This window comes from Natator depressus, chromosome 6 (genome assembly GCF_965152275.1).
Source record: "Natator depressus isolate rNatDep1 chromosome 6, rNatDep2.hap1, whole genome shotgun sequence".
Classification (NCBI taxonomy): Eukaryota; Metazoa; Chordata; order Testudines; family Cheloniidae; genus Natator; species Natator depressus.
This window is the reverse complement of record NC_134239.1, coordinates 25,476,316-25,495,194: the sequence shown is the minus strand read 5'-3', so window position 1 is coordinate 25,495,194 and position 18,879 is coordinate 25,476,316. Positions and strand designations below refer to the sequence as shown.

At 49.6% G+C, this 18,879-nt stretch overlaps 1 protein-coding gene across 1 annotated transcript in view; it reads left to right on the top strand.

The window, feature by feature from the left end:
* DUSP8 (dual specificity phosphatase 8) overlaps positions 1-18,879 on the top strand; it is a 78,464-nt gene that overhangs the window by 33,054 nt on the left and 26,531 nt on the right. The window contains exon 3 of the mRNA XM_074956906.1: positions 2,564-2,702. Coding sequence (XP_074813007.1) covers positions 2,564-2,702 — 139 coding nt within the window. The remainder of the gene's footprint in view (positions 1-2,563; positions 2,703-18,879) is intronic.

The following is an 18,879-nucleotide window of genomic DNA, read 5'->3' as shown; positions in this document are numbered from 1 at the left end:
GATTTCTGGTAAGCGTGTCGTTCTGTGGCGGTTACTGCCGAATCAAAGCTCTGAAGGGTTCATGAGTGTGGCACAATGGCAGGCACCTCCCCACGCTTGCCCCGAAACCGGATTGGAGCAGGTGAGTGACAGCCCCAGCTCTCAATACGTGCGGAACTGAGATCGCCAACGCAAATACAAGCCTGCATTGCAGGGCACAGCAAACTCGCTACACAGACAGCCCTAGACTGTAAACTCCTTGCCCAGCTGCACAGTATCTGCGCTAAACTGCTCTTTGGGATATAATGGAAAGGGCTGTTCATTCCCTGCCTCTCTCCCTCCGCCCCCCAAGTCCTGCTGGCAGGTTTCATGCTGGCTCTGCTTCACAGCTGCTGCCTCCCACCTACCGCAGAATGATAAATGTGCCTCACCCCAAAGAGCGGGAGGCTGCTAGCTCGCAAGGCGGGCGTATGCCACCCATCAGCCTATTCAGCAGGTGCACTGGGCCGTGGCATCGCAAGGATTTGATCAGCCTTTAAGGCGTTAACTTTTCATTAGACACAGCAGCCCCTGGCCGTGCCTCCCGCTCTCTCTGTAATCCTGCCTTGGACTGGGCACCATGGAACCTCTTATCAGAGAGCGATCTCTTCCTCTCTCAGCCCTCCCTCCTGAGAATGGCTGAAACCCCAGGCGCAAGCCCTGAGAGCTGGCATGTCTCACTGGTGCGCCTGAAGTCACCAAGTCTTGGGGTGGGTTCCTGAGGATCTGGGAACAGCAGCTAGGTCTGTACACTGCTCGCTGCACAGAAAGGTGCATGGGAGGGTCAGGCTGATGATCTCCTACCCCCTCCACCCCCCACAGTGCTCTCTGTGTGCCGTCCCTGTTGTTAGGAATGCCTAGGGAAAGGGGGAAATGAGAGGCCACATGGCAAACAGCTGATGTGGGGATGTTCCCACAACTTCTAGTACTAGGGCTAAGCTTGGTCTGCAGGAGACTTTGACTTGGTTTAAGCTCTCCTAACAGAGGAGACTCAGAGAACTGGTGAGAGCAGATGGCAAATTGTAATTGATTTGCGTTGTGGTAACACCTGGGCGGGAGTCCTATTGTGCTAGGTGCTGTACATGCACAAAGTGAGAGAGACCCTGCCCCAATGAGCTTAACGTCGACATGGGCAAGACAGACAGAGGATGGGAGGGGGGGAAATAACTTGCCCAAGGTGGCAGAGATGAAGTGACTTACCTCTGGTCACACAGTTGGTCAGTAGCAGAGCCAGGAATAAAACCTAGGGCTCCTGAGTCCCAATCCAGTGCCCAATCCACGAGACCACACTGTTTCGCGTATGAGCTGATGTGCTATCAAAACAAACCAATGTGATTCTTGAGTTGGCCGTGCAGAGAGATTATAAGGTGGCAATTACAACCCATGCCTCCCTCTCTCTGGCTGTCCCTGAGAGCATCCCTGCTGTGCAGGGTTCAGTCACAGCTACCTTGGCACCAGAAAGAGACCAGCAGATTGGAGAAGACCAGGACAAGGGAAATGGGGACTGGAGGGTTTGCTTGTGAGGAATTACCGAAAGAGCTGGACAGTTGAAAGCTGGCTAAACAGGGAAGTGAGTGTTTGTCCTGTGGAGCTGCAGGGGAGGAATGGTTTGTGTGTGGGTGTAACTGGAGGATGGGGATGAAGTGAAGGAATGGAAAATTTAGGCAGGGTATTGGGGTGGGAGGGGGGGCTTGAGAGTGGGATTCTCAGAAGTGCTCACAATTGGCCTGATCGCTCCCACTGGAATCCATGGCAAAACACTCAGTGACCGAGCTGGGAGTGAAGTGAGGCCAATGCTGAGCATGTCAGAACACCCCACCCTTCCTGTCTGTAAGAGCTGCTAGCCTGGGGAGTGGTGAGTGAAGCCTCCTCACTTGAGATAGGACAGAGTCCTGCACGGACTGAGGTGGCAGGGGCAGGGCTGAAGTAAATGTCATCGTCGTCTGATTCCTCTGCTTCATGTAGACAATGGTTCCCATCTCTCATCTGAATTATAATGGGGGCCAGGGGGCTTCCCTCTCCATGTCCATTCAGGACAGGCCTTCTCCATCCAACTGCCTCAGTAGATCCTGAGACCTGACCTACAGGAACCATCTTCTCCTGGGGAGTTCAGTTTCCATGTCCATTCAGCTCTTAGTTTCTGCCAGTAGACCCCAGACCTGTTCTGGCAGAGCCGCCATCCTCGGGCGTTAGTGGGGGAGCCAAGACTTCATGCTCCTTCAGTTTGGAGGAGCAGAGTTAATCAGCTCCATAACCTTACTGTGGCCACCAGCTCCTCTTCTCCCTCCCTTTCTAGCTCCCCTGCTTGTTTCTTGCTCCATCCCTGAGCTGGAGGGACTGTTGTCTCCTTGGGTGTGGGCAGCAGGAGGATTCACTCCATCCTACCTCCGTCTGGGGATTCTTCTCCAGCACTGAAGTAGGAAAGCCTTGGCAACACAGAGCCTAAGTGGAGAGCAACAGAACTACCCATATCCAATCCCTGGCCCGTCTGCTATCTGACCCCTACATGCTGTAATGCTCTGTTGTGGTGGTTCCCCCCCCCCAGGTGGAGGCGGAAGAACACCAGGACGTGGTGGTCTATGACCAGAGCACACGGGACGTGAGTGGCTTGGCTGCCGACAGTTTCCTCTCCATCCTCCTGGGCAAGCTGGACAGCTGCTTCCACAGCGTCTCCATCCTCACAGGTAGGATCTGGCTGGGATGCCATGGAGAAGTGGGAGCTCTGCCCCTGAACGGGGACGGGGAGGATGTCTCCCTTGAGTATGAGTGGTTGCGACTAGTGTTTCTATCTCCGGGCCAGGCACTGGGTCACCAGCACCTTGGAGTGCCTCCATGCCTTTAGGTGACACTCCTGGATGAACTGTGCCATCTCGCAGAGATGGGACATCCTTAGAGGGTGTCGTGGCACCAAGAAGGCAGACTGGCTGCAGCATCTATCTGGTTCATCACCAGTCCTGCTCATCCGTTCCCCTGTCTAAGCCGGCCTTGGGTTCCGCAACCTGTAGGCAGGTGCTACAATGGGGGGCTGAGACATCTGTAGAGTCTCTCATCCCAACGCACTTCTCAGTTTACCTATGAGAGTCCGTCTTTTCACCTGCCACTGGAAGGCAACGACTTCTGGGGTGGAACCCAGCAGCTGTTTAATAACACACTGAAAAATACCACAGTGCTTCTAAGACAGGAAGTGAGGAATTCTAGGGTAGGGAATGAAGACTAACATCACCACAGTTGAAAATGTAGAGGAAGTTTGCGTTAGGCAGGATGTAATTACTTGAGCTGGAATGTGGCCTGGGCACCAGGATTAACACCCTTTCTCTTGCGCCATGGGATCTGCAACAAGTGCTCAGCATGCCCGCTTTAGATCCGCTCTTAAAGAGAGCGCTTGGGTTCAATGCTGGGAGCTCAGCAGCCTGAGAGAGGGAAGAAATGTGGTGTGTTCCCCATGGAACCCAGCCACACCCAGTGCTGCGCATATCTGAAAGAGGGACCCTTGTGCCATGGTGCGGATCTGCTGCCCGGGGTCTCACTAACACACCCCACAATTAGCAACGCAGGGCTGTCAGATGTTCAAGGGGGCTGTCTCCACTCTTGGCTCAGGAATGGAGGGTGAATAAGGACAGTCTTCCGTGTCTTGAGGTGCTGAGTGTTAATGGTGTGTATGTTCCTTGATACCTTACAGTGCTGGCCCATGTCAAACCTACTACGGGGATCATGGCCTCTGCATAGTGCCCAGGCATTGGTAATGTGGCCCTAAAGAGGGGACTGTCTAAAGGTCTTATTGAGATACAGTTGGCAAGGGAAGGTGGGTGTGAGTGAGAGGAGGGAGCTGGGGGTGGCCCCAAAGGACCAAATTTACTTGGAACAAAACTCCTTGGGTATGTTTAGTGCCTGCATTTTGCTCCACACAGACAGAGGCCCCATCCAGAGTGGGATCTGAACAATGCTAGGCCCAGCATTGTTCATCCATGACTGTTTCTGCTATGGTTTTAGCATGATTTCTCCAGAGAGACCTTGGTACTCAAAATAGAATACATCATAATGGTAGACATTGGGGGAGTGGGAGGGTTCTTTTTCTTTTCTTTTTCTTCCCAAACTTTGTTCTAGGTAAACCATGTTGCACACTTTCCTGGTAAGCATTCTGTCCAGGCCATTGCTATATGTCCTGGTTCCAGCACAGCACAGCCCTTGCCCACATTGCTCTGGGGAAAAAACACTAGCACCCTGCTGGGAGTGAGCGTGTCGAGGCATGGGCGTAGCCAGCCCGGTTCTGCTCCCACAGAGAACCTTGCAGTCTTTGCAGCTGTGTTTCCTGGGCCATTTGTGAGCTTGCCAGATGTCTCCAGTCTCTCTTGTAAATGGGCTTCAGGGCCATGCACCCTCTTGAGGTATTTGCCAGCGCTGCTCAGTTGTGCCCTTTTTCACTTGTTCCCTCTGCATTAAGCTGGGCTGCCACCCGAGCTTGCGTTTCCCCAGGGACCTGTCACTTGGGAACAGGTATGGGCCAAAGGCTGTGCTAGTTTGGCTTGGCTGGTGGCACGGTGTGCGACCGCAGGGGAGATTTGAGTTTAAGGCTGACTTTGGCGGGGGGGTGCACGGCACATCCAGCCCGTAGGCTGGTGATATTGTTCCCTGTGGAAGGGCAGCATGGCAGCTTGTCATGTTTCCTGGGCACACACAGACATGGATGATGCAGTCTTTCTCTAGACTACGTGGGGATTAGTCTGCATGGCTGTTGTCTATTGAGCTCAAGGAACAGCTCCCCGAGCTCAGTCAGTAAAGGAAACTCATTGATTAAACATTGGTGTCTGTTCTATGTGTTCCCCCCAGTAGAGGGCGGTGTTGTCCATCAACACCAAACAGCTCCATCCACGCTCCCACAAGAAGAAGCGCAAGGCTTCTGGACATCAGGGTGGCTGTAGGGATAGGGGTTTGTTTGCTCTTCGGGCTCTTTTTCCTCTTGTACCTTCTAGCTCCCGGTGTTTTTAGGGGACATTCTCCACCTGTCTCCTGCTTGGAGCCAGTCCCACAGTCGGAGCAGCCAGCAGGGCTGTTGTGTAACAGAATAGCTTTGCTGAGGAGAGAGCATGGATGGGAGGATGTGGGTGGAGAGGGCAGGGAGGTTGTTGAAAGTATCCAGTTACTCTCTCCCAGATGAAATCATCCACCCCATGCTGCTTAATATTTAAAAAGTGAATGAATTACCAGGACCCCTTCCAGAGCACCGCTCATTCTCGCGCCTATTAAAAAAAAAAAAACACGAGGGGGGGGATTCTTCATTCAGAAAAGGAGGAGTGGAGGTGGAGGAGTTATCGCTGGAATGAATCGGGGTCCCCTGGGTGTTATCCAAGAAGACAGAGCACATGAGAGCGAGTGAGCATGATGTTCTAATTATAGCCTTGCTGCAGAGCAAGTGTGGTTCTCCCGGTGCCGGGACAAAGCTCACGAAAAGCAGCATAGGGAACGAATGAATGAAACGCGCTCTCTCTGGCAGGACAAAGAAGGGGATAAAGAGATGGTGAGCGGGTGTTGAGCGGGTGAAAGCTCCTGTTCGTTCTGGCAGCTAGGAAGGCAGGGCCGCCTGGCTTCTTTCCCATCCTGTAGCCATCCTGTGCATTCTTTGCTGCATTGGACTCCGGCAGCCTGCTCTTGCCCTTGGACGCAAGGCACATGTAGGCACGTGCAGCGACTCAAGCTGTGTTAGCGCTGGTAGGCGCCACCATAGCACTGGCTCCTTCAAGGTCACACTCTGGAGGTTAAAGCAGGGGACCCCTGGCTTCTGTTCCTTACTCTGCCAGTGGTGTGCTTGGGTGTTTTTTTTTTTGTTTTTTTTTGGGGGGGGGGTTTGGCAACAGCTGTTTTTTTGCCCTCTGTGAAATGTGGATGAAATTTGTTAGCACCTGTGGAAGAGTCTGGCTCAGTTCCGTGCTGGCCAGGTACAAAGGCTGCATCTAGTTGTGGAAACAACATAGCAAGCATAGGCTTTTGTCACAAAGGACAAGTCTGTGATGAATGTATGACCTTAGTAATCTGAACTGCTCTGAGATTCATGGGGCTGTGTTTGTACAGTGCCTAGCACAAGGGGGGCCTTGATTTTAGTTGGGCCCTCAAGGTGCTACTGTCGTATGCAGAAGAAATGCTCAAGGAGAAGGCTTTGACTGTACCCAGGGCTTTAAAAACCAGCAAAGACAACTTTAAAATCCCCCTCATCACTTCAGAGGCAGCCAGCGAAGTAGGGCACAGGGTGGGAGTGATGTGAAAGAGGACCTCAGGCCAACGAGCAAGCATACTGCTGTGTCTTGAACAATCCACCAGTGCAGTGAAGCCTGGTTGAGAGGAGATAGCAGTAATCCAGGCTTGTGGTCGGCAGGGCCTGTTCTGCAGCTCCAAGGTCACTGTGGCATCAATCAGTGCAGAGCCCTGCATAAATTGCACAGCGAGGTGAAAAGAAACCTCTTTACCAACCTCTGCAGGAGCCAGCTCAGTCAATGGGGATGTGTCAGGAGCATCCTCCTTGCCATGACCCCTAATGCACCAGCAACACTTCTGCTTTCCCAGGGTCGAAGAAGAGGAAGTTCCAGTGCATTTAGCTGGCAAACTCGCCCAAGCCCTCCCTCCAGAGCAAAGACCCAGCTCCAGGCGTGGAGCAGTAATTATTGCTAATGCTGCCCCATTCCCAGATGTGTAGCGATTTGCATGCCACTGGCTAGGCAATGAGAAACCCACGTGAGAGCAGAAAGGTGTGAGTCACCCTCCTCGTACTGGATTGCATGACCAGGTAGTACAGTGGCACAGAGCCTCAAAGGTGTCTGGGAACCTAACTCCCATTGCAAATAATAGGAGATGGGTGTCTCAGCCCCTCTGAGGATCTGTGCTAATGTGCGCATCTCCTCTCTTTAGCTCACACATTCCATAAGGTGAAGTACAAAATGCAAACTCTCCTGTGCTGTATGGGTGCCTAGGGAATGGCTAACTGGGGGCAGAGTACTTCTCACCGTACTCTTTGCTGTCTGGCTGGCAGAGCTCGTGTCATGTCTTCTCAGCTACGGGACAGCATTTAGAACTTTTATGGGTCTCCCCTTTTTACCTCTACACAGAACTACCTATTACCTCCCCCCCCCCCCCCAGTGCCACACGCTAGGGGTACATCAGCACTGGCGCTGGTAGGTATCCTTTCCAGCTTGAGGAGATATGCCAGCACTGGCTCTGATCCAGCTAGCGCACTAAAAAAAGAGCAGTGTAGCTGGGGCTGCAGGGGTGGCGGGAAGGGGTAGCTGCCCTGCGTACGCCCCTAGGGTGTCAGGCAGGATTAGCAGCAGGGCCATTAGCCAGTGCAGCCATGGCTACACTGTTATTTTTAGCACAGTAGTTCCATCTAGCACAAGCGCGGGTATCTCTGCCCAAGCTGGAAATTTACATCTTTAGCTCCAGCGCAGACCTAACCTCTGTGAGTGACCGCTTGGTTGGCTGGGAGGAGGATGGAGCAAAGAAATAATGGAAATAAAATTAAGCTTTGTGCTGATGGGCCTCTTCCGTTATTCTGGGTCTTGTTTGTGAATCGTAAAGCTGGCCTGTTCCCTCACCCTCCGTCCAGTGCCTGTTACTTGTGCGTGTCTCACTCTTTTTTTTTCCCCCCCTCACTACAGCTGCTCCTTTTGCCCACTCTGTCTGTAAATTAAAACTTGCCCTACTCGTTGACAGCAAGCATTAGGTTCTGTGCCGCGATCGGTCTGTTCGGTAGCATGGGCCAAGTCTAGCCCTCTGCATTTCCAGCTCCAAAACAATAGTTGTGTACAAGAAACCCTGGAAGAGAAGTTCCGGCCGGCCGGCGGGGGGGTGGAGGGGAACATGTTCCCAGAAGTAGCTGGTAATTGCCTTGCTGAGGTTTTGGCAAAGCCTCTCACGTTCCTTTTGCTGTGGCATCACGAGCTGCACACCCTGGAGCCTGCCAGTTCACTAATGGGAAGCACAGACCACTAATGTGTGGAAAAAAGGAACCAAAATGTAGAACACTGGGTCATTGCTGCTGAGTTTTATATGGAAATCGTGACTCAGAAATACTGCCGAAAACATTCGGGAGGTGGAGGGGGGCTAAGCGCGCGCACACACATGCAGTTTTCTCCTTCCTGTAATGTGGGCAGCAGCCAGTTATTTTAGATGCCCGTTAGCAGTGCTTGGGAGGTCTGAGGGGGATGTGCGTGCTGGGACTGATGCTGATCTCATGCCAATGGCAAGGCACTTCACCAAAAGCAGTGGCATCACCCACCTGCAAATCTAGCGTAAAGGGGACCAGAATGAAGCCCCGTCTCCTGCTTGTATATAAGGTTTCGGGGGTTGCTCAGAAATGTAGCCTCCAATGGAGATTTGGAGCCAGATTCTCATCTTGTTTATGCCAGTGTCAATCCAAAATAACCCCGCTGACTTCAGTGGTTGGACTCTGGATTTACACCCGAATGAGTGAAATTGGAGACAAGCCCTTAGTCTCTCCAGTGGAAGTGTCTTAGGGGCATGCTTTGCTGCCCATGACTAACCCTTTGCCCACATCCTATTGCTCGTTCTCAGTGAAGGTTTTGGGGTGTCTGCTCCTAGAGGTTTTAGACTGAACCTCTTCCTGCAAAGGCTGGCCTCGTTGCTAAGGTACTGGACTTGGACTCAGGAAATCTGTGTTTCAGTTCTGCCACACACGTCCTGTGTTTGACCATGGACAAGTCACTTCATCCTCTGCCTCCGTTCTCCATCTGTAAAATGGGGATAGTCGTCCTGTTTTGTCTGTTTGGATTGAAAGCTTGTTAGCACAGGGATAGTGTCTGACTGTGTCTCTATACAGTGCTTAGCACAGTGGGATCCTGATCCTAGTTGAGGCCACTTGGCAGTGCTGTAATATTAATAATAATGATGTCCCATCTCTGGCCAGCCAATCTCACTTGCCAAAACACCCGCCTTCAAGAAACTGCCCTAGAAGAACGCCAGAGAGGCTGAAGAGAGAGAGGGGGAGAGAGAAAAACGAAAGCATCCTCTGATCCCTTCTCGCAACAGGTGTTCTTGGTCCTGGCTTCTTGTTGTCTAGTGCCATAGCGGCCCTGGGTCTTCCCAGAAGGGTAAAGACATGGGCCAAGATTTTCCAAAGTGACTCGTGGTTCTGGATGCCTCCATTTTGGGGTGGGCGAGACACCTTTTAAAGGGGCCTGGTTTTCGGAGGGTGGACGCTCCGCACTTCCTGGAAATTGGACCCCTTTAAGGTGTCTCAACGAAGGGAGTCACCAAAATGACTAGTCACTCTTGAAAAATGGTGGCTCGGGGACCTGCTCAGCAGCACTCCCAGTCAAAGTCAAAAAGGGCCCGGAGAATGCCAGTGCTGTGATTTTTAGCTTAGGGGCTGCAGTATTTTTCCGCTGCTGGGGTGAAAGGAGGAACAGTCCCCCTTTCCCAGGGCCCCTCAATAGCACGTTGTGCTAGGGTGCAGAGGGGGTATCTGCTGTGTTTCAGAGTGCGGCTCTGAGCCGTTATATAATGATGGCTAAACTGAGCGCGCGTTGACACTGACAGAAGCTCTGTGACCTGAGCCAGACCTTTCCATCTGTTTATCAAAGCCGCCGCCGCCGCTGCTCTTCCAAGGCAGGCGAAATCATTGTTTAAAATGGAGGAAAGAAAGCAAATCTCATCCCAGACATTTGGTCAAATGCAGGGGAACCCAACCTAAGTCCCAGCTGCAGGACCCCAGTGGGGAAGACTCACCCAGATGGTCTGACTCGTGCTTTGCATTTAGATCAAAACTACAAATTCTGATATTAAAAACCAATTCCGCCCCCCCCCACACACACACACACACACACACTCCCAATCTCAGCTTCGGTCCCTTCCTGTATGTGGTGTATTAACGCCTGCATCATGCTGGGGTGTTCTCCTGCATCTCCTTGGCGCGTAAAGGTGCGTTTTCCCCCACTGCTTTTTGGAGATGATGGGAGCTTTGGGCTTCAGTTTCCAAAGAATGACACTTCAGTCTGTGCTGAGGCCTTATCTACACTGTGGATGTTGATTGGTGGCTGGACCCAGCATAGCTGCATGGGTATAAGCCCTGAGTGCAGCTTGCCCTGGTTTCAAGCAGATTAGCTCCACCAGTACAAATGGCAGCTTTGCCCATCTGCTTTAGGAGTTTGTACCGGTGCAGCTACGCTGGAGACTGTAGGCAGGGTAAATTTCAGTGTAGACAAGGCCTCTACCTCGTGCAATCTTACAGGCTCAGGACTGCTGAGGTGAAACAGAAAACCTAAGTCAAATTGCATCTGGTTTATTTTCTGGTTCAAGGGGCATGGATGAGACCTCTAAACTCATTGCACTTGTGACCTTCATGGCAAAGGTGTATTGAGAGCAATTCTTGATGAGGACTAAATCTGTGTGTCCCGTTCTCCCACCAATGACTTACTCCCACTGGCAGCAGTATCGGGCTGGAATTTCCCTGTGGCTGACACTAGTGAAACATGGTGGCTAATGAAACTTGCAGTAGTGTCCTGGACAGACAGGAATTCCCCTGTTATAGATAAAGGCCTTTTGCTTTCCCAGCACGGTCTAGTAACTTGAGCAAGGTTGGAGATGCCTGGCTTCTATTCCTCATTGTGATGTGTTGGGCAAGTCACTTCCCCTCTCTGTGCCTGGGAGTATGTCTACACTGCAATCAAAAACCTGCGGCACCAAGTCTCGGAACCCAGGTTAGGTAACTCAGGCTTGCATGGCTTGGGCACGGGTTAAAAATTGCAGTGTAGATGTTTGGGATGGGATGAAGCCCGAGCTCTGAGAGCCTCTTCCCTCATGAGTCTTAGACCCCGGGCTCCACCCCAACCCTGAACATTTTCTAGTTCCTCCGCCGGAGCCCTGGGATTGCAAGTCAACTGACCTGGGCCAGGTGTGCCGCAGGTCTTTTGTTGCGGTGTAGACATACAGTTTACATTCAGTTTACATGTAAATTCAGAGCCCTGCCCTCTTCTCGTTATCCCTGTAGCGAGGTGATGACTCACTGGTGCGGTGCCTCCTGCAGGTCATCTGGGAATTAGCTCTTTTCCAGCATACGGCGCACCCTCTGCAGGCCGGTGTTGCGCCTGCCGCTGGCCCCGTGTCCCTCCCGGACCCCGGTGCCCCTTTACCTCAGGGTTCTGCCCCCAGCAGTATCCCCTTACTCTGGGTTTCCCCTTCCCAGGGAACCCCCTACCCTCTAAGCCCACCTTGCCTCAGTGGCTACCGCCAGCCATCATCCCTGGGGCAGACTGTCCCTGGGGCAAACTGCAGTCTGTAATGGCCACGCATCATTGGCAAGGGGGTAGGATCTGCTGCCTTTGCCTGTTCCCAGGCTGTATCTCTGCAGCCCCAGTACCTTTTTTAGGCCTTAACAAGGCCTGCAGCCTGGGGTTTTACCAGGCTGGAGCTCCCCAGCTCCCCTTGCTTTTCCCCAGCACTGCTCTACTTCTTGTACCCTGCTCCCAGGCAGCTAGGTCCTTCTCTCTCCACTGCTAGAGAGAGAGACTCCTCCAGCTTCTGGCCCACAGCCCTCTTATCAGGGCCAGCTGGGCCCTAATTGAGCTGGCCACAGCTGTGGCTGCTTCCCCAATCAGGCTAGCTTGGTGGCTTTTAACCCCCTGCTTATTGGAGTGGGGCATGCAATCCCACATGACTCCTCAGCACCAGTCTTCTGCATTGAAGTGCCATGCTGTGCGTGAAAGCAGCAGCAGCTGCAGATGGGCCTGAAAGGAAGAGGAGGGGGGTAATGGGATAGAGGGCGGGAGCCCCTAAAGAGTTAACAAACCAGAAGGCATGATGATTCCAAAGAGGCTGGGGGGTGGAACCTTAGAGTCCATTATTCCCAGTCTTGGAAATCATCTCCTTGTTGCTTTCTTTTCCTTTTTTTAAACGTATAAATAGTGCTGCTTGCTGCCCTCCATCCGTGGGAGCAGAAAGCCTGTTGATTTATATGGTTTTCCTGACATCACATGAAGTGGTGGAAAACTGAATGGAGCCAGCATTTTTCCTGCATTACGTAATGCCCCCTTTTCCTCCCCTCCGAACTGTGCTATTCCAGCAGGAGCCTGACTGTTCTTTAACCTCTGTTTAGTTCAGCACAAACTCTTGCTTTTTTGCAAACTCCGTCTTTGTTTTTTATTGACGGCTGTTTGTTTGTTCAGCAACAGCTCTTGATGGCCTCTGACTGCAGGCTCTGGTATTGGAGGACTTGACACCAGCCAGGGTATTATTCGGAGCTGAGCCACCACTGCGTGTCACCTGCTCTTCTCCTCCCTTTGCGTTCGCCTGGGAAGGATGGGTGGGACTCGGGGGGTCCATCGCAGGCTCCCATGTCAGTGTTCTCCCATTTTACAATTTCCATCTGCAGCCCAGTGCTTGGGAAGCTTCCCCAGCTGGTTGCATCTGCATGGCACTTTGCATGCTTGGGCCCACGCTGCCATACAGCCTATACCGGTTTGTTATAGCCCCTCCCTTTCCGCAAAGCCCAGAGCTAAGAGCTTTGTTCCTAGCTGGCCTCGGACATCCCTCTGAAAATCAAATCTGAAGCCACTGTGCTGACTGATAAGGCAGGTGCACAGCCAGTTGGGCAACACGGTGACCCCTTCCAATTACCACTTAAAGGGGACCTTATTGATTTACTCCGAGGCTGCTGCACCAGCGTAAAACCCCTAGCATGGACGTGCTGCTTACAAAGCGAGCTGTATCTCCATGGTTTACACTAGGTGCAAAAGAGAGAACAGCCCCCCCAGCTTAACAGATCATGGAGTCAGGGAAGTTACTCCAGATGTACGTGGGATGACTGAGAGCCTTGCCCCTGTAGGGTAGAAGAGGGAAAGAGCCGGGGCAGAGGCGTGATTTTTAATTTTGGGGAGGTGTTTGGGTCCTATGAAGATGTATCTAGGCCTTGTCTATGCTGAGGGGTTGCCCTACTTCAAGCTGCTGGTGTATGTGCTGGTACAAACCCCTGTAACCATCATAAGCTATAACTGGTGCCAGCATTAAGCAAAGGGGACTCTGTGCCCATTCAAATAGTGTCTTTGCTTGCCTGCACTAGGGATATGGAGTGATGGCTGTCCCTGGGGCCCTCTGCCACGGTAGACCGGGTAGAACTGGGACCCACTAGGATTATAGGCATTAGATTTTTAAGAGGGGGGAGCTGTTCTTTCCCATCTTGTGCACTAACCTGAAACAGGCCCCTCACTTGCTTTCTGAAGTCCAGTCATGAGCTTTTCATCTGGCTCTGATGTATGTGTGAGATCATCCCCAGTCCCCAACTCCCTCAGTTTGTCCCAGGTCTGCAAGGAATGTTTTAAAATTTTCCAGTCCTGTTCTTTCTAAATTTGGAGCGTCTGTTTACTCCCAGGATTCGTAAAGAATGTGACAATATCAGCGGTGAGAAATCTCCCCTCCTCCTCCCCCTTTGGCAAGCAGATTGGCCCTGACAGAGCTGGCGAGGGGCCCAGATCATGTACAGCCTAATGGTACAGGAGCAAGCCTGCATCTTCCACAGGAGCAGCTTAAATGTCGACTCACCCTCTCATTTGCTTCCTGCAAGAAGATAAATACTAGGGGAAGGCTGCAGGCGTCCACGTGGTGTGTTAAGAGCCTTGGAGATGCCTCTCATGCTGGTTTGACGAGCTAGGTGCCAGTATTTGGGTTGGTCTATTTAATTGTTCCCTTTTTAGCCAGAGTGCTCAGCAGGAGTCTGCCCTCCAGCTTGGTGTAAAAACAAGCTGTCTGGGCCCTATTTTTGTTGAGTAGGTGTCAGTGAAATAGTGGATGTGGGAGAAATAGTCAGTATGATTTATTGGGACTTTCCAAATGCCTTTTTGATGAAGCCCCTCCCAAGAGGCTATTAAGGAAGCTAAGTAGCCATGGGGTGAGAGCTGAAGTTCTGTACTGGACTAAGACGTGGCTCAGAGACAGGAAACAATATAGGAATGAAGGGCCAATCCTCATCATGGCAGCAGGTTAACACTGTGGAGTGGTCTCAAGGTTGTGATGGTGCTTAATATGCTTATCAGTGATCTGAAAAATGGGATGAACAGGGAAGATTTGGCCACATTTGCAGAAAGCACACAATTGTGTAGGATAGTCAAGACTAAAGAGGACTGAAGAACTCCAGAGGGACCAGGGTGGATTTTATTTAAATCATGATTTAAATCAGTAGTCAGGAAGACTTGATTTTAATCATGGATTTCTACATAAAAGTGCATTCTTGTTGGTTGTTATAACCTTAATACATATTCTTCAGAACTCGGAGATAGATGCAGGTTTCATTTTCAGAAGGTACACAGTATACATTTTTAAATTTTTGAAAACTTTTCAGATTAGTTTTACAGCTATATCAGAAAACGAATGATTGTTTGGTTATTTCATTTACCAAAGGTAATTGAAGCAGATGGTTCATCTCCCAATGACTTCATAAATATCTTCAATTCAACAGGTTTATCATTAATATTTGGAGGATTTTCTTGCCATGCTGTATTAGGAGGAGAACATCACCAAACAGACATTAAAATTGTTTGTTTTAACTAAAACAACACCGTTATGTATTCTGGATTTTTTTCTTCAACAGCAAACTTACAATATTTTAACAAAACAAGCATGAATTTTTGAATTTAGTTAAAAGAAAAGGAGTACTTGTGGCACCTTAGAGACTAACGAATTTATTTGAGCATAAGCTTTTGTGAGCTACAGCTCACTTCAGTGGATTTTCCACTGAATGCATCTGATGAAGTGAGCTGTAGCTCACGAAAGCTTATGCTCAAATAAATTCGTTAGTCTCTAAGGTGCCACAAGTCCTCCTTTTCTTTTTGCGAATACAGACTAACACGGCTGCTACTCTGAAGCCTGAATTTAATTAAACATTCAAATTTTTTTAAATTTGTTTTTGTTAAAAATGTTTCACTAAAATAGTTAAATGAAATATTTTTAAAGAAAAACAAAAATTAAATGGGCTATGTCAGCCAAGTCAACATGAGAAACTTAAAATATTGGCTTCTGCAGCTAACTCAGTCGTCTTCACCTTCATTTTCCTGTTTGTTCATAATCTGGAAAAGAAGAACAAGCTTTCTTGCTTTTTCAGGTCCCAAACTATTTCTTAATTTGGAATGAATTAGTCCAAAGGAAAAAAATATTCTTTCTACACCGGCAGAAGAAGCTACTTCTGTTAAAAGTGAGATTATCACTTCCAACAGTATCTGAATCCAAGTGCTTAAGTGACTTCCACCAGTTCACTGGTGTGACTTTCTTTAAAACATCATTAGCAAACATATTTCTTGAATGGTTCTTATTCCCAAACTGGGTCTCTCTTATGGCCTGCTGCCATTATAGGTTTTCCCTTCTAGTGAAAGAATGGTATGGTAGATCTCAAATCAATGAAGGCTACACTCAGAAAGACCTCAAGACTTCTGGAATATGCTGCTCAAGCAGTTTCACTTTTGTTTCTACTGTCTGTCCCTCCCTTCTCAAATTTATCTCCAGACTTCGTCTCCTTGTACCGATCTATTCTGCCCCCAGCAATCTTCTCTTCATTGAACTTTTTGAAACTTTGCACTTTTAGAGAGAGGTAAGGGATTGACTCTGTGTACACAAATTTGCAGAGTGACAATAGGGTTGAGGTCTGTTATTTCTCACCTCTTATTTATTTATTTATTTTATTTATTTTATTTAAAAACATTTTTTGTTGTTAACAAGCATGTTATCTCTGGAGACACAAATCCACAGTTTGAGAACTGCAAAACTAAGCATCTCTGATGGTATCTTCTAGACTGAGCACCATTGGGTAGATAGAAAGATTAACCTAAAAAATCTAAACAGAAGCCCCTGGAACCCCAAAAGATTGGGTCCCTAATCCATGAAATATTGGAACTCATTTACAAAAATTTTCTTAAACATTATATGAATATATTGTCTCACACTATGGCATTATAATTTATAATCCCTATTTCATGATGAGATACCTTTGAGCTATAATGTATCTTAATTAAAACTCTTTAGATAGGTTTTTTCCTCAAAAAGCATTTTATCAAAAAAATCCCATTTAAATAAAAAAATCCGATTTTTATTTTTATTTTTTTAATCATTGATTTTTATCCACCCTGAGAGGGACCCAACCAAGCTAGGTGTATGGGCAATGCGCTGGCAGATGAAATTCACCAGTGACGGATAAAAGGGAGTTTGAACTGCCCATACATTTGCTGGGTTCTAAGTTAACTGTGCACACTCAGGGGGAATGAGCTGTGTGTCACTGTGAACAGCTCCATGAAAACCTCCACTCAGTGAGTGTGGATGGGCAAAAAGGCAAACAAGCCTTTATGCTAACTGAAGACTTGCTTGTGACTAATATACTGAAAGTATTATCGTGCTGTTATATAAATCAATGGTATGCCCTCGGTTGGCATATAGTGTTCTGTGCTGGTCACCACCCTGTTTCAAAAAAGATGGGGCCAGGGTAGGAGTCCAGAAACAGGCAACGGAGATGGGGAAAGGCTACCATGTGAGGAGAGGCTGGAACTGTGTAGTTCAGAGGGGAGATGGATAAGGGACATGCCCGGTGGGGTAGAGATGGGAAATCAGGTGCATCTATTTCTCTCAGAACAAGAAGAAGGGTGCAGCCACTGAATTTGAAAGGCAGCAAGTTTAAAACTGAAAAATACACTTTTTCACACACAACTTAGGCAAGCTGTGGAACGCACTGTGATAGGTATCATTGAAGCTAAGAGCCTAGCAGGATTGAAAACCAGGGTCAGGGCACTTCTGTGAATAATGAGAGCATCCACACTGACATTAGATAAGATGAAAAAATATAAACCCTCCTGCTTCAAGTCATAAATCAGAAAATAACTAATGGGGGGTGGGGGCACTGCGGAGGAAACTGCCCTCTGGACAGGTTGTTCCATCATTGTCCATTGTGGAGATTCTAGCACTTTCCTCTGAAGCGTTCGGTATTTGCCACCGAGAGAGCCAGGATTCCAGACTAGTTGGCGCCCTAGTGGTCGGATCTGGTATGGCAGTGTCTAGGCATAGCAGCCTGAGTTCTTTTTTTTCATTCTGTGAGCCCAAGCATGCACTAAGCAGGGTCTGTCTAGTCTGTGCCAGGTTGTTGGTCAAAGAAAAGGGGCGGGGAGATTTCCCCCACAAACTCTTTCTTAAAATATCAGATTTTCATCACATTTTTAAACATGTTGCCCAGTTATATTTGCAGATTGTCTGTGAGGTGAGTGAAGGACTGCTCTGGAAGGCATGTCTGGTTCTTAGCTCTGTGCATAGGCGCCGACCCCACCCCGCCCCTCCTCCCCAGCTCACCTCCGCCGCCTCCTCCCCTGAGCGTGCCACGTCCCTGCTTCTCCTCCCAGGCTTGCCGCCGCAAAACAGCTGTTTTGTGGCAAAACAAGCTGTGGGACGGAGGGGGGAGGACCGGGAATGCGGCGCACTCAGGGGAGGAGGCGGGGGCGGGAATTTGGGGAAGGGGTTGGAATGGGGGTGGGGCAGGGGTGGAGTCGGGGCAGGGCCAGGGGCATGCGAGCACCCACTGGTGCCAGGAGAAGTTGGCGCCTTTGGCTCTGTTGGTGCAGAGACTCATTGCCTGATATCTAGTGGCAGGGAGTTCCACAGCTGAGAGTCTACTGCAGGGAACACTTTCTGTCCTGAGCTCACAAGAGTGTTCTCTGAGCTCTTTTAGTTGTTCCCATTGATGGCTGTTGCAGGAGGCCATAGAGAGTGGTGGTGTCTGGGAGCAGCAGGATGTATCCTGTCCAAGGCTCTGTAGATGCAGCACTAGGGAGCTGCCAGAGAAAAGACAACAATAAGAGTTGTCAGGAGCCCACAGGGCTCTGCTGGTTTATTTAATGAAACGCTCTGGACACAGAATAACTTTGCCCAATATTTATTATTGTCTCGTCCGCCTTGAAGGGGGAAGTGTGAGCAGTTTGACTGAATGGAGACTGCCAGCACTGTGCTAAGCGGATTGAGAGGTCACCTAATTCCAGGGTAGCTTCTGTAAATATCTTTATATCCTCTGCTGAAATGTCCTTGTGTAACTAGCTACTGTTGTGCTCCTGCAGGAATCACAACAGATATTCCTGCACCTCCTGCACAGGGACTGTATTTCCTTTCTCTAGCATTTATGATCCTTTCTACGATCATAAATGCTGTTAAATCAGGGCAGTGGCCCTCCTCTGATACAAATAGGGCCTGCACTTAATATATGGACCTGAAAATACATGGCCACATGCTAACATGTTAAGCCTAGTCCTGATGATTTAATACCCCACGGTGCAATTACTGTAGGGTATGTTTGCTGTCCAAGTCATTTACAGTTACTGGGCCAAATTCTGCCCTCTGTTTCACCCATGCAGCCCCGTTTCAAGTCCAACTAGTGCCTCTGAACCTGTTCAGAAATGTGCCTCCCTCTCATTTCAGTACATCTGTACAGCTCTTTTTATGGATAATTACTGGAGGACCCCTAGCCCAACTAATTTGCTTGCACCAGCCTTAGGACACTGCTCTTCAGCTTTGTGTAAAAAAGAGAGCAAGAATATACCACTCAATACAGCAAGAAGTTCAGCTTTCGATCAGACACCTTAACAGAACATCTAGCTCCCACCTTAGGATGCCCGCATGGGTGTTTGTCAATGCAGGTGCCAGTTTTAGACCCCCTTGTACCTACATAGGTGTCTAGATGTAGAGTGTTACTGGCCAGGGCAACTGCACCAGTATTTCCCCTGAGTGGTCCAGCAAAGGCACACACGCTCACACTTCGCCACCCACTGTTCTTGGGTGAAGAAGACCCGCACCTCTCGCCCTTCTGACGGGGGTATTTCCAGGCTGCCAGTTCCCTCCCTTCAGTGT